The sequence below is a fragment of the Argentina silus genome (genome assembly GCF_951799395.1).
Source record: "Argentina silus genome assembly, chromosome: 1".
NCBI lineage: Eukaryota > Metazoa > Chordata > Actinopteri > Argentiniformes > Argentinidae > Argentina > Argentina silus.
This window is the reverse complement of record NC_139655.1, coordinates 29236335-29250838: the sequence shown is the minus strand read 5'-3', so window position 1 is coordinate 29250838 and position 14504 is coordinate 29236335. Positions and strand designations below refer to the sequence as shown.

The following is a 14504-nucleotide window of genomic DNA, read 5'->3' as shown; positions in this document are numbered from 1 at the left end:
CCACACACACCCACACACCCACCCACACGCACACACACACACAGTTGTATAGATTCTATCGAGGGCATACATCAACCATGCAATACACAAAAGGAATGCATGTCAAAACATAATCTCCATGAAAGGTTGTGCTGTACAGTATGTTACCACAAGGAATCTGTCTCATGTTGCATCATGCACTGTATCCAGTAGCCCACATGACACAAACAGTGGCTGTTGTATGATGTTGTATCATGCCAAGTCCCATTACAGAAGAGAGTCATTTCCCCATATAACGGTCCAGGTGTTAAGAGTAATTAGATTGCATGGTTAATAGGTGCCTACATTAGTCACCTGATGTGTGTGTGTGTGTGTGTGTGTGTGTGTTGCTGGGAGACTTGGCTGAGGTGCTAAGGGAATGGAGAGAATGGCTGAGGGACTGGCAGCTACGCTAATGAGAGGAACAGGGGACACAGGGGAGGGAGGGAGGGAGGGAGGGAGAGAGGGAGACGCCAGATCCAGCCTTGTGTACATACACAGATGCAGCCCTGTATATTGTATATACACACACAAATGCTCACGCACACATGCACACGCACGCATGCACACGCACACGCACACACAGACACACACAGGTCTGACACAAATTGATGTCAACAAAGGGCAAGACTTCAATCTCTCCCGTGTGTAAACGAGGCAGCCTTTCTCCTGTCTAATAAAACCTCCTCGATATGCAGCTTTAGCTTTCTGTCCTCCTTGTTGGCACCACAGTGGTTTGGCTGCAGCACCCAAATACAGCTCAGCTCCATGACTCTAGTCTCAGCAGATCACTAAGACAAGGTGTGTGTGTGTGTGTATGTGTGTGTGTGTGTGTGTATACAGGGCTGCATCTGTGTATGTACACAAGGCTGGAGGAGAGTCATGTTTATGCATGCTGTGCTGGCCAGTGGACGCTCACTGTGTATTAAATGACAAGGTGGCAGAGGGTGACAGGGCAGGGATGTGGGGCAGGGTTACGGTGGGGTTCTCTGGGTGGGGGGGGCCTCACTGGACAGCTGGGGCCAAATGACTGTCCATACCGTCCCTACTGTCACCTCAAATTCATGTTGGTGAGGTGTTCTTCTGGACAGCGAAAGCTACTGTACCGCCTCTCTGGGACAGCAATGACCGTCACAGGAACAACCGAATGGGCATTTAAAAAAAAGGCATTGAAAAAAGGGATGGTTCAGCCTATTTTCATGTTTAGGTGAAATATCGTCTTACTCCGAGTTGTCCTCATAGGGCAGCGGTGAAAACTTCTGCGGTTTTCAGTTCTCTACTTTGCTACCGCAGCACAGGCAGACTGACAGTTAGCAGCACCCTCTCCAATAGACAGGATTCCGACGGACACAAAGTTAGTATTGCGCTGCTAACTGTTAGCCTGTGCTGCTGTAGCAAAGTACAAAAAGCCGGAGAAGCGCAGAAGCTTTCAGAACTGGCCTCATGAGGTCAACTCAGGGTAAGACGATATTTCACCTCAACATGAAAATAAGCTGAACCATCCCTTTAAGGCCACATGATATAAATGCAGAGTGTAAGTAATATTCAGCCAGATGTAATAAGCAGGTGTGCGTTCACACATGGGGGGGGATGTGGTGATGGATGAGGCAGAGCAGACAACCTTGAACTAGAAAAAAGTCGGAAAAAAAAATGCTTGAGGCTTGTTTCTAACCGTGTACAGGACAGGTCCAGTATGAGAAAGAAAGCTGACTGGAGTGCCATACTCTACATTCATCAGATACCGAGAAATATTATCAGCTTCAACAAAGGCTGATTCTGATTACTGCCTGACTCCTGACTCTTAAAGCCGTCCCCTTCACCCCTCTCTAAGCTCCTTACGGACCACCATAAACAGTTACCAGGCACATCCAGACACCCAATCCCCATGTGATCCCTACCCTCCCTCCACCCCCTGACCTCTAGGCCCCTGACCCAGACAGAGGTCATGTGATCATGATGCCAGTCGTCTGTGATTGATGGCGGTTCATGACAGGAGACATGACACAACAAGGGCATCTGCCTCACACAATGGTCTGCCACAATACTGCTGCTCCCCTTTAGGGATGACGACCAGATAAAAATCAAGAATACATCATACGCAATATGTTCATTTCAACAAACAAACCAACATTAAAATGTATTACTGTGTAGCCAGTCGCGATGATCATGATCTAGATTGCGGCAGTTTGAGCTAGTCTCATCCTAGCCTCACCACACGTACGTTGCCACGGTAAACCCTTTGCATTGTGGAGCTGCATGAATCTTTAATGCCAGCAGCAGACCTTGCCATACATGGGGTTTCCTCCCCTCCCCCCCCCCCCGAAGCTCTAGTTGACTAAATCAAATATTTAGAAAAGTAGAGGAGGAGAAAGGAGAATGGAGGGACTCCCTCTATTTTTAGCCACTCCACAGATGGCTCAGTGGGAGAGCTCGGTACAGTAGCCAATCAGGCACGGACCCTGCCATGTTCAGGCTTTATCTGGTTTGGCAGAAAACATGTCTGCTTAGATATAAACAAAAGACTTGCGGGAACACTCGAAAGTGTTTTACCCGTTCATAAACAAATGGCCGGTCATACGTCATATGCAGGCACTCGGAAGAAGAAAAAAAAAAACGTTAAAAAAACCACCGCTAACTGTTTGAGCGGCTACATTTACAGGCTAGTGACCACTTTAATGGAGGCTAAAAGAACTCACACACAATTGGAGTTATTGGTAAAAAGGCAGGAGCCCTCTGGGACTCAGCATAATCTTTTTTTGCTGACACCATTCACCGTTTCTGCTGATTCTGGTGCTCGCCTCAGGAATCTGGACCCAGGCTTGACAGTGAGGGGGCCCACAAATCTACCAACAGCTGCTGATGCCTCCTGGAACCCAGCGAGGGGCGGAGGGATGAGAACCAGAGCTGATGATGAGTGCGCTGAAATCCCCAGAGCATTAATCACATCCAAGACAATGATGGACAGAGACACACCGCCTCACAATAGGACAGGGTCATCAGGCCTCGTTTCAGGTTTACACCTGCGCTTCATTAAAACCTCAGCCCGCTCCAAACTACGTCAGGAAAGAGCCTGACACAGTTGAAGACAGAGGCGGTGCTGGAGAGGCTCCCTCAGTGGGACTCCAGTTGGAGAGAGAATCCCGTCTGTCTCTCTGTACATTCAGAGAGGTTCAGACGAGTGGTGCTCCTGTGATCTGTTCTATCCCAGCAAGCCTAGAGGGGTAGTCTCCTTGGCAGACTCAGTCGGGGATCTCTCTCCTCTCTCTTCCTCCCTCCGTCCGCCTCCACGTGACAGAGCCGCCAAAGTGCCGCCTCGTTCCTTAACTGGCTTAGCGCTGGAATGCCATTAAAAAGCACAGCCTAGGAGAAATGTGCTAATCCCTTTGTACCTCTCTCTCCTTCTTTTCTCTCCTTCCCTCTCCATCAGGGCTGCCCCACCGACACAGACAGAATAAAAATCCCTCCGTCCCTCTCCCCCTCTCTCCATCCCTCCCTCCCTCTCCCCCTCTCTCTGTCCCTCACTCTCCCCTACTCTCTCCTCCTTAATTCTCTAATCCCTCTTTCCATGAGTTTACTCCCCCTTTCTCTATCTGGGTTACCTGGGTTACCTGGGTTCAGAAACTACAAACCGAGGAAGAAGCAGAGAATGGAGCTGATGAAACGAGACAAGCCTCAACAAGAGGAGGTTTACAGTAAGCTGATGATGATGATGACGATGATGATGTATGATTGAAGAAGATGAATTAGGGGAAGTGAGCTGATAAGACGTCTAAAGGGCTTGTTATGGAGAACAGCAGTAAAAACTGTCGTTATGACCGTTCACTGATTGCGTGATGAGATAATCGTGTCTGGAGATCAGAGAGATTAGCAACATTAGGAGGTAGTCAATGACGAAGACTTGGACTAAAGTGGTGAATAAGGGAGTTATCTGTGTTTTCTCTGCTGTCAATGGACTCTTTCAGAAACAGGAGAACTCTGCCAGGGTCCGTGTGTACTTTGGGAAGGACAGAACATGCTGCACAAATATCTGAGCAGTCCTCAGCTGTCCACGAATACACACAGGACGACTGGCATTTACAGTTTTCCTCCATTTTTCTCAAATCAGACAAAGTGACAATTGTGAAATCTCCAACTGTAGACAGGCTCCATGTACAGCATGTTTATAAATAGAGTTACAATGGGAAACATTCATTGAGGATTGTGTGCATGTCTCTCTCTGTCTCACACGCATATGAACTCCCTCACTCTCTCTCTCTCTCTCTCAGACATCTCAACAACTCAACAGACGAATGTGTCTGTCCGACACCCATAAAGCAGTCTGTGTCTTTCTCTATGGGATCCCTCTGATCTACTGAGCCCAGCCGAAGCGCAGCTGAAAGCTAGGTTTTTAGCACACGCTCTGGCTGTAGGGCTATACTGAAATTAGCACACTGTGTCTGTAAACAGAGACTTTTGCATGAGTGTGTAGAAATGCCTTGACGTTGACCCAGTATTTCTGGCGGGTGACAGACGATCCCGGGGCCAGGACGAGAAGGAGGGAAGTCTGCTGCTTTCTACAGAGGGCCATCTGGACTGCCTTTCACTAGGCTGGGGGAACACTGTTTATCTCTATAGGGGCTAACTATACAGCAGAGAGGATCTGATCAGAGGGGTTTGTGTGTGTGTGTGTGTGTGTGTGTGTGTGTGTGTGTGTGTGTGTGTAAGATGGGGGGCTGGTAAAAAGGGGGCCCAACTCTGTCCATGTCTTGGTGCTTTGTCAGTCACACGCTTGCACCTGCAGCTTTTCAGTGCCTCTCATTGAGAGACATGGCACAGAAATCTGGCCTGTGGTGCCCCCCCAGCCCAACGAACCGAGCCTTTCACAGACTGCCAAGCAGCAGGCCTATTCACCAGCATATCCTCCTCATTACACCTCCGAAAAGGAACAGTGTGTCAAAAAGCTGTGCACAAAATTGGCTGCAGCTTTCTCTTGACAACTTGGAATGGAATATTCTGCGTTCTATATTTGGAGTGGCAGCACACAAGCCTGTGGTAAACCTACAAGACAGCTATGTTTTTTGATCCTCACTCTTGTATTCTACCTGTGGGCTAAAACAGGACTAGGATACACTCCTGTGCAGCAAAAGTACTTTTTCAAAGTCTGTGTATCCACCGTCACTGTATGGGGTCAATAGGTCAGACAAGTCTCCACAGATTCCAGAGAGGCGCTGGAGCTCAAATACCAGAGAAGGCTTGGAGGCAAATGTACAGCAACACAAAGGTTCTCCTCACAGAGCCTCACACACAAAAAAACAACACACACACGCATGTGCACGCACACACACAGACACACACATCATTAGAGCCTCACTAAAACACACACACACACACACACACACATCACAGAGCCTCACTAAAACACACACACACACACACACACACACACACACGCGTCCTCTGCCAGCTTTCCTCAACAGCTGCTTTCTTCACGTTTTGACCGAGAACCAGACAAACACAAAAGAGTGTAGGAGAGAGAATGGAGAAAAAGGAGTAGCTTCAGCAAATGAAGATAAGAGAGAGCAGAGGAAGAAAAGCTCATTCTTACAGCCACTCACTGCAGTCTTTATCAAACCAGTTGAATTGCTACGGATGGTGATTTGTCTCCAGGAGGCCATTTTGCAAGCACCAAAAAACTCCTGGCTATTTTCAATGGCACCGTGACTGTCAAAACACTGTCTCTGCAACAGGCTATATCCTAGTTACATGTTAGCTCATTACATAACCCATCGCCACCAGCTTAATGGTGTATTTACTAGCATGCTATGACCCAAACAAAGATAAACACTCACATTAGATCTGTTCTCTCTAAGACCTACTTGCAGCTCTCGAGACTGTATTTTCAGGTCCCGTTGGAGTTTTTCCAAGGTTGTGTTGAGTTGTGCAGTGCCTGCCTGCGCATAGATTTCTTTTTTCTTTTCTTTTTTTTTAACGGCACCACAGGCTGAGGTCAGGTAACGTTTAGACCCATCATTCTCCTATCCTCCTCTCAGAATGGGCTGCTGTCCCTCCAGGGAACGCCATCCAGATGAGCCCCGTTGCAGTCGGTGCTGGAGCAGGGTCCGGCTCACACTGTTAGATTGGGTGAGACCACTGAAGGTCGTCCATGGCCTAACCCAATGTATAATAATATGTCGTTTGGAAATAACGGTCTTAAAAAAAACCCAGCTGACAACTGAAAAAGGCTGTTATACCGAAATGTGTTAATTAACACCATGACACCTTTTTCTAACAGAGAAACACTCTATTCAACACTGTATTCAAATTCTATTTTCATTCTGAATTATTATTTTTTTGGCGGGGGGGGGGGGATCTCACCAAATCAAACACCATTGACTGAAATGCCAATAGAGGGAAACTCAATGCAGTTACAAAGCCTTTACAGGAAGGACTTTATTGGTGGACAGGGTAAGTCGTAAAACTGTCATTTACTTGAGAAAAATGCCAACTGCTCCTTCCTTCTTTTTAGCTTTTATTTCTTTCCCCTTTTTCCTGCTCCACATGGTCTTGTCAATTCCCAGTGTTTATGTTAAGACCGTAAATACCCCCCTCCCCTCCTTCTCCCCCCCCGCATCCCTCCTTCTCCTTGACCCTGGTCCTGGGAAGAAAGAGAACAATACCCAGTTTCACAGCTCCGGGGTGGAATGCTGAAATATTTTTCCAACTCTCTACCCTAGACAACTCCCCCCAAAATCATCCAGAGGCCAGATGAACGATGAGAGCCAGCTAGACAGCAGGAATCTCAGTGGGGGGGGGGGGGGGACTGATCCTAATACAGTCAGACATCTACTGTACGTAGAAGCTCTCTTTGTTGGAGCCGTGTGGTTTTCTTTCTGCTTTGTGGCGAGAAAAAGGGCTATGGGCCCTGCTGAGAGCTGACGCAGAGCAGTGCTGAAGACTCTGGGAGTGTTTGAGTCAAGGGCCGGCTGGGTTGAACAGGCTGGTACACTGCTGTAGACCTCGCTGGCCAACCACTGATACACATCAGGGTACACAGTGTACCAGAGCAGATTATCATCACTCCATTAGAGAAAAGAGGGCTCATTTCCTCTGGTAAACAACAAGCACAGGGATGTGCATGCCTCGGAGAAAGGCGTTCTTTAATGACACAAAAACACTCTCGTGTTTCGTGTGCTTCCATTTAAACTGAGAAAGCGTAAGGCTGATAAAAAAAAAAGAAGAACAATGGACGGCAACTTCTAGAATACTGTATTTAAACAATCTGAGAGTATCTGAATGGAGTTACCGCATACATGTTAATGCATCAAATCATAATGAAAGAGATGGAGGGGAGAAGTGAACAGAGGAAACAGTTGTGAAGCGGCCTCTTGAGGATCATAACGTGAGTCACAAAGCACTTCCATCTTTATCAGGAAAGGGTGTGGTGGTTGTTCTCTGAACAGTCATTCTGATAGTGGGGCTATCAAAACAACCTGACAACCTGACAACCTGACAACCTGAAAGATGATGTGAACGTGCGGAGCCGTCATTATGACAGCAAGTGCTACATCCAGCTCTTCAATTAGACGGGAATATGTTTAATTGCCGAATGAGCCAATGTGATTTGTTCAAATTGACATACATTGTTCATGTAATCCCTCCATAGACGTCTACTAATTAGGATTAATGGCATTGGGAGGGTCCTGGGCTCATTACAAATTCTGTCTGACATCTGGCCGAGCACAGTCAGGTCTGCTCTCTCTCCGCAGCGAGCCGTGAAATAACATACGCTAACTGTCTGAGAAAACCACTGCTGATCCCATTTTGACTGTGGCGTGTCTTATATATATATATATATGTCTTATATATGTGTCTTATATATATAATATCATATATATAAGACATATGTGTCCAGAGTTTCAATTCCCTGAAATGTACAGAAACTCAATCACAATGACATACGCTTTTCAACAGTGTGACAAATCCAGCACAAAACATTTCATTTGGTCATGAGACACAGAAGTGGAAGATCAAAGACTATTCAAGGAGTGACATCAAACATGGAGGTAGAGAGCACTGCCAAAAAAACTAAAGGCTTGACTTTCACAAAAGAAACCTCAAGGATCTCAATTTCCTCAAGGACCGTTACATTGTTTTCACCCCACTAGCTCAGGTCTGGAGGTATGCCCTTCATTGGCTAGGGAACGGCAGTAGTAAGTCTTCATTCGCTAAAGAACGGCAGTAGTAAGTGCTCATTGGCTAGGGAACGGCAGTAGTAAGTGCTCATTGGCCGTGGTAGACTGCCCAGTGTTCACAGTGGGGGACAGTTGTAACACATGGGTTATGAGTGAGGTATTCCGAGTCCAGGGAGTCAGCCTTGCGGCCTGGTTATAAAAAGCCAGTGCTGCTGCTGAGTAACCCTAGGAAACGGGAGCCATGGCGCTGTGGCGGGGATGGCAGAGATATAAAAAGCCTTGATGAGGAGTGGGGAGCAGGGGACTATGACGGAGCAGGAGCAGGAGCAGGGGTCTGTCTGTCTGTCTGTATCCGTGTCAGGCTCGTGCGCCCTGCCTGCTCTCGAAACGTGAGCCATCAGACCAGAGGGACAGAGCGGAACAGGGCGCAGGCAGGATCCAGAGGACCTGTATGTGTGTGTGTGTGTGTGTGTGTGTACACACTCATGCTTGCTTGGCTGTTACATTGCGGGGCAGGACACACAACCTAAGGAAATGGGCTGAGTGAGCAGAAAGAGACACAGTAGATAGCCAACAGGCCAGCCAGCTACTAATAATCCTGGACGGAACACAAATGAGATCGCAGCATGAGTGGGATCGCTGTCCTGACTCTCAGAACACAATAACTTCTGAGCACAACACATGTGGGGGGGAAAGAAAGGTGTACACACGCGGTGGGGAAGTGAAGGTACACACGGAACACACACGCACATACACACGCACACACACACACGCACACACACACGCACGCACGCTCAGGGAGAGAGAGCTAGAGGGGACGAGGACTCTGATAAATTTAGAAGGGGAACAGCTGAACAGAGTAGAGCAGAGCACCCTGAGAGAGTGTGTGTGTGTGTGTGTGTGTGTGTGTGTGTGTGTGTGTGTGTGTGTGTCTCCTCTCTTCCCAAGTGTTCCTCCTATTCCTCCTCCACCTCATGCTCTCCGGTAAATAAACAACCTTCCGCAGCCCCGCTGTTTAAAGCACAGGCTATATCTGACGACCCTTGTTCTATTAAAGCATTAATAATGCACAGGCACCTATAAACACAGTCAGTGAAAGCTCGTTCTGACACTGAGAGAGCCTACTGGAATGCGTGCATGTTATCTTACTCGCTAGGCAAAGAGGTGGCGTAGATACTGCCGGGTATATCTGTTACCAGAACAAGACTGGCTAGGCTTGCCAAGAGACACTGAGACACACTGAGTACAGATAGAAATGAGAAAACGCTGTCTTCTGTCTTGCTATGCAAAGACGTGGCGAAGACACCGAAAGCGGGTGTTAATGAGAAACGCATGTGTTATCGGTATCCTTTTTCGTTATGCTTGCTTGGGGGGGGGTGTTAAATATGGGAAGCCTATAGGAATGAGTAGGTGTGACCAGTCTGCTACTTGGTATGGAGATAAGAGATAGGGAAGATACAGCAAGCCTACTGGAATGAGAGCCTGGTATCCTATTCCTTATGGTAAGAGGTATCGGGATGAGTCACTGAAAGGCTATTATCCTCCTTTACACTAAGGTCAGACACACACACACACACACACACACACACACACACACACACACAGACACCAATCCAATCAGACCTGCCCTCAGTCGATAGCTGCTTCACAGGATCATTAGCTTGTAAATCACAGAGAGAGAACAAGAGAGAGAGAACGAGAGAGAGAGAGAGAATTTAATGGTCTTTACTGAGACAGACGTTTGTCTGCATGATAGATGATCTATGCGGATGCTGTTTGGCCATAAAGAGAGAGAGAGAGAACTGGAAGACCCTCACTCCCATAACCTCACTGCACTCAGCTCAAGGACAAATCAACAATCCCCTCCTCCACAGTTTACTAGAAAACGGGGTTATTGACCGTAGGTGGGAGGGAGAGGGAAGTTTAGATCAAGGGGTTGTTTTCTGTCACCCAATCACAGGTAGATGATGACGGATGCTTTCGCGAATGGCAATTAGTGTTGTGTTTTCCAAATGACGCTCACGAGTGATGAAGCAGGGGTCATTCTAGGTTGTATGCGTACCCTGACCTATTGATTTGTGGGTAAAAGGGAGAGCTGCTGTGAGACCATTTCACTGCCCCCCCCCCCCCCCCCTTAAAAAAAACACTCATCTCGATTGAATTCTCCGCAAGAGGTTAAAAGGGTTGAGCGCTAAAGCGTTGTAGTGTAGATGTGGCAGTCTGTCAAAGAATACTTAGGACAGCTCAAAGCGTAGTTTCTGTAATCCGTGAATACGTTGTACAAGTGGAAAAGGGAGAAGGGCCAGGTTATTCCTGTACAGAAGCCCATCCCCTAACACTTAGCTCTCGCACAAGATGGAGAGCCTCGTCTTACCAGGGACATAGACAAACGTTCGCCATAGTAACCTGAACAGTGGTACGTTGTAAATCAGCCGGAGCAGAAGGAGAGAGCATCATTTGCATATGCTGGCTGTTTTAAGAGTGGATCTCTTCCAGCTGCTGGAGCCTCTCCCTGGAGGACTGTTGTTAAACCACACAAGCCTGAAAAGAGGAGAGCCAGAATACTGACTTGAGTATAGGACAGAGGGGTGTGTGTGTGTGTGTGTGTGTGTGTGTGTGTGTGTGTGTGTCCCAAAAAAAAAAATCACACACCATGCCTCTCTCGTCTCCATAGCGATGTGGCCAGAGCTCAAATGGGTTGGGGGATTGGTGCCCTGGACACTGAAAGAATGTCTGCACGCACGCGTGTGCACACACACAAAGTCTCTCTCTCTCACTCACTCGCTCACTCGTGCGTGCGTGCGTGCGCCCGCCCCCCCCCCCCCCCTCTCCCTCTCTCACACACACACGCACACGCACACGCACACACGCACAATCCAAGAGGGAAAGAGGGAAAGAGAGAGAGAAAAAGCCTCAGAACAGACCTCATTCTCTCCCAAACTGAACACACAGCCCTGCTTCCCCAACTCCTCCCCTCAGAGCCAGTGCAAATTGAGATGGGGTTTACTTTAATGGGTCTGGGGAAATGTCCTCTGGGCATGGTTACTGAACCACAGAACGTACTCATTGTAATATGAGGCATTTGACATAATGAATGTTGGTTCCCTCTATGCAGGTTGAAGGCTGCTTCACCATCCGTGGTCTGAGACGTCACAGCAAGTCAACTCCCACTCCATTTCTCCTCTCTGCAGGGGGAGAGGAGCGAGGGACAGACGCAGGTTCATACTGCATCTTATGTGAGTGTTATCTTTCTGTGTAAGAGTGTGTATTATGTGTGCAAGAGTGTGTATTAATGTGTGTGTGTGTGTGTGTGTGTGTGTGTGTGTGTGGTGAAGTCACCCTTCCACCATCATCATAGCATTCCAGATAAACATGGGTAAGAGATAAAACATGAAAGATAAATGACAGACAGACAGACAGACAGACAACCTCCATAAGAAACCCTACATCTCTGTCACCATCGTTATTAAGGACCGGTATGGCTTGCCCAAGGCATTTTTCTTCACTCATTATCTTCGCGTGGACATGTAGGGACAAGCCTCTGTTTTGACAAGACACCAAAATGTCGAAATGAAAGGGATTATCTTTAACATTGAGCCGTCTATAGCCAGAAGAAGAGAATCATGGCAGCCAGGGGCTGGTGCCATCACTACTGTTGTTGACTGACGCCTCAAAGGCAAAGCCTCGGCTGTCACGACTGAATGAGTCCAATAAGAAGGGGGATGTTTTTTGTCCTGAGGGCAGCCTTTTTAAAGGCTAAGGGGTTTCATGAAACGCCAATATTTGAGCTTTGTTGTTCTCCCTGTTTTCTTTTCGGACTGGTTCAATAGCCATGCTTGCTTTGCTTTGGATCCTTCTGACGAAGACGCTGATCAATAATTGGTTTTGCGGGCAGTGGAGCAGTCAGTGTGAGGGGAGGGAGGGGGGGGGGGGGGGGCTCTACTGGGCATGCTCCGTAGGCTGTGGAATGTTGTGATGAGAGCAGCAGTCTTCTTGATATAAACCCATCTCAACCTTCATGAACACACACACACACGCATGCACGCACACACACAAACACCAAAACCCCAGAGCAGTGGAACAGTCAGTGGCTGTGTAGTGCATACTGAGGGATGCCCCTGCCCCAATTACTCAGCTGGGGGTGTGGAGAGACTGCCTTCTAAATCCTGACCTTCCCCAAGGGCAAAGTACAGTCCTCCAGTCTGAGGTCTACCGTATATACGATGAGTCTGCTGATACAGACCCAGCATACCAACCACTGACAAGCTGGTCTTTGTTTAAACGGCACAAAGATTTGAAGTGGAATATCTACTCAAAATGAGGCAGAACCTGGTGCGTTCTGGAGTATGTGCCTTTAATGCTGATCGCCTAAAACAAACACACAGACACACACATACAGTACTGTACCATTAATCACTCCCAGCTCAACTCCCCCTCCTCCCCTCCCTCACATGCTCTCCTGGGCCAAGGTTGACTTTGCAGCCTCTGTATTTACCCAGAATGCCACAGGGGTGGCGTGCCGTGGAGATTAAGTCAAAGGACAGCCACGCTGAGGGACAAGCAGATCTCTGATCTCTGGGATTCCGCGGCCGTGCCTGGACCCCCTTGGTACACAGCAATCAGCCCAAACCAATTGACAACCTATACATGCGCTTGGCCAGCCACATGTATAATGGAACTGAACCAGCGGGGCTAATTGACGCTAATTCTGTTAGCAACCTCTAATTCCATGTCCCAAGAGGTCTGCAGGGCATGTGTGGGGGGCACCAGACTGCATAGAGAGCAGACTATATGGCCATCTGTGGAAAATGACCTGGACTTTAACAGTGTGTTTCTGGGGATACAAAGTCATTCTCAGTCATACTCAATGTAAACCGATGAAAAACAAATTCAACAAATTCAAAATCAGGAGTTTTAGTGGAGGGCTGGTGCAACAAACCTACACACTGAGTAGCCCGAGGGCCACGGACTGACCTCGCCTTGTCTCACGACTGTTGAACCAGAGATGTGTAAAATGGTCTCTTACCCAGGTAGAGGGATGCGTTCTCTTTCTTCACATTGTCGTCCAGGTAGGTGGGTCCCAGTGTGTAGATGGGCGTGGAGCCCATGCCCACCAGGATCTGGGCACAGATGAACAACGCCACGTAGAGGTTGTGTTCGTTGCCCTCCTGGTCCCGGGGGCACGACGCCACGTCCAGCTCGCGCCCGCTGCCGTTCCCGCTAAGGCAGAGCCCCTCGCGTCCCGCCGAAGCGTTCAGTTCCTGGATCTGATAGGGGGGCGAGATGAAGTGGGGTAGGGAAAACAACGCCGCCCCGATGGCGATGAACACCCCGCCCACAGCTAGCCAGCGTGGCCTTTGACCCCTGCCGCCGAAGTAGGAGATGAAGACGACGACCAGCAAGCTGCCGATGTCGAAGCAGCTAACGAGCAGGCCCGACTCAGAACTGCGAAGGCTGTAGCGCTTCTCGATGGTGGTGATGACGCTGCTCAGGTAACCGGACACCATCAGAGACTGGATGAACGTCAGGTAGCACATGCAGAACAGGAAGCAGCGCGAGTCGGCCAGGATGGCCCGCGCGTACTTCCTGGTCGGGATGCGGATGAAGCGGTTGAGGGAGAAGCCTAGCTTTTTACCCCCCGGCCCAGCCGCCCGGTGGCTCTCCCCGGGGAGAGAGCTGCTCAGCCCGACCATGCTGGAGGCGGAGGGGGAGAAGTCTGTCCTGGAGGGGGACTCGGCCTGGCTCGAGTCAGGTGTTTTAGGGTGGAGCTCACTGCTCTGGTCGGCGGCGATGGATGTGTGGGTGGTGTTGACCAAGCGCGGTTCCAGCAGCTCACAGCCCTGCTGGCAGGGTCCGTTAAGGATGGGCAAGCTTTTGGACTTGAAGCAGCTCCCTGGGTCCACATATTGGTTGTGGAAGTCGTGGACCTCCAGGGACTCTGATAAGTCGCTGCCTGTCTCGTCGTTATCTGATGAAGTCATTGTTTGGCTACAGTTGACGCTTCACTACTGACGACTCAGACCCAATAGCTCATGCCACATGTGAAGCACTACTACTACAGGGCCAGACGCTACAGCAAGTCAGCTGCCCTGACAGTAAAACTGAGAAGGGCAGAGCTGTTCTAGCTATGGGCATGATTCATTCGCAGCAATGCTGCTTTATAACAAACAGACTAGATCTAAACACCTCATCTGGGCTAAAGCATCACTGTTTATATCTCATGAGCCACTAATTAATGGTGATATAGTGGTAGCTAAACTGAACAGAAGACACATCACCTATTTCTTTCTACAGCATAATCCCAGCAAAGCTGAA

General features: G+C 48.7%; 1 protein-coding gene across 1 annotated transcript in view; it reads right to left on the bottom strand.

Annotated features, from left to right (window-relative positions):
* Positions 1-14170, bottom strand: part of slco5a1 (solute carrier organic anion transporter family member 5A1) — a gene marked incomplete at its 5' end in the record, with an annotated part of 36872 nt that extends 22702 nt beyond the window's left edge. Inside the window, one exon of the mRNA XM_083676356.1 lies at positions 13216-14170. Coding sequence (XP_083532482.1) covers positions 13216-14170 — 955 coding nt within the window. The remainder of the gene's footprint in view (positions 1-13215) is intronic.
* Between the last annotated feature and the right edge of the window lie 334 nt (positions 14171-14504).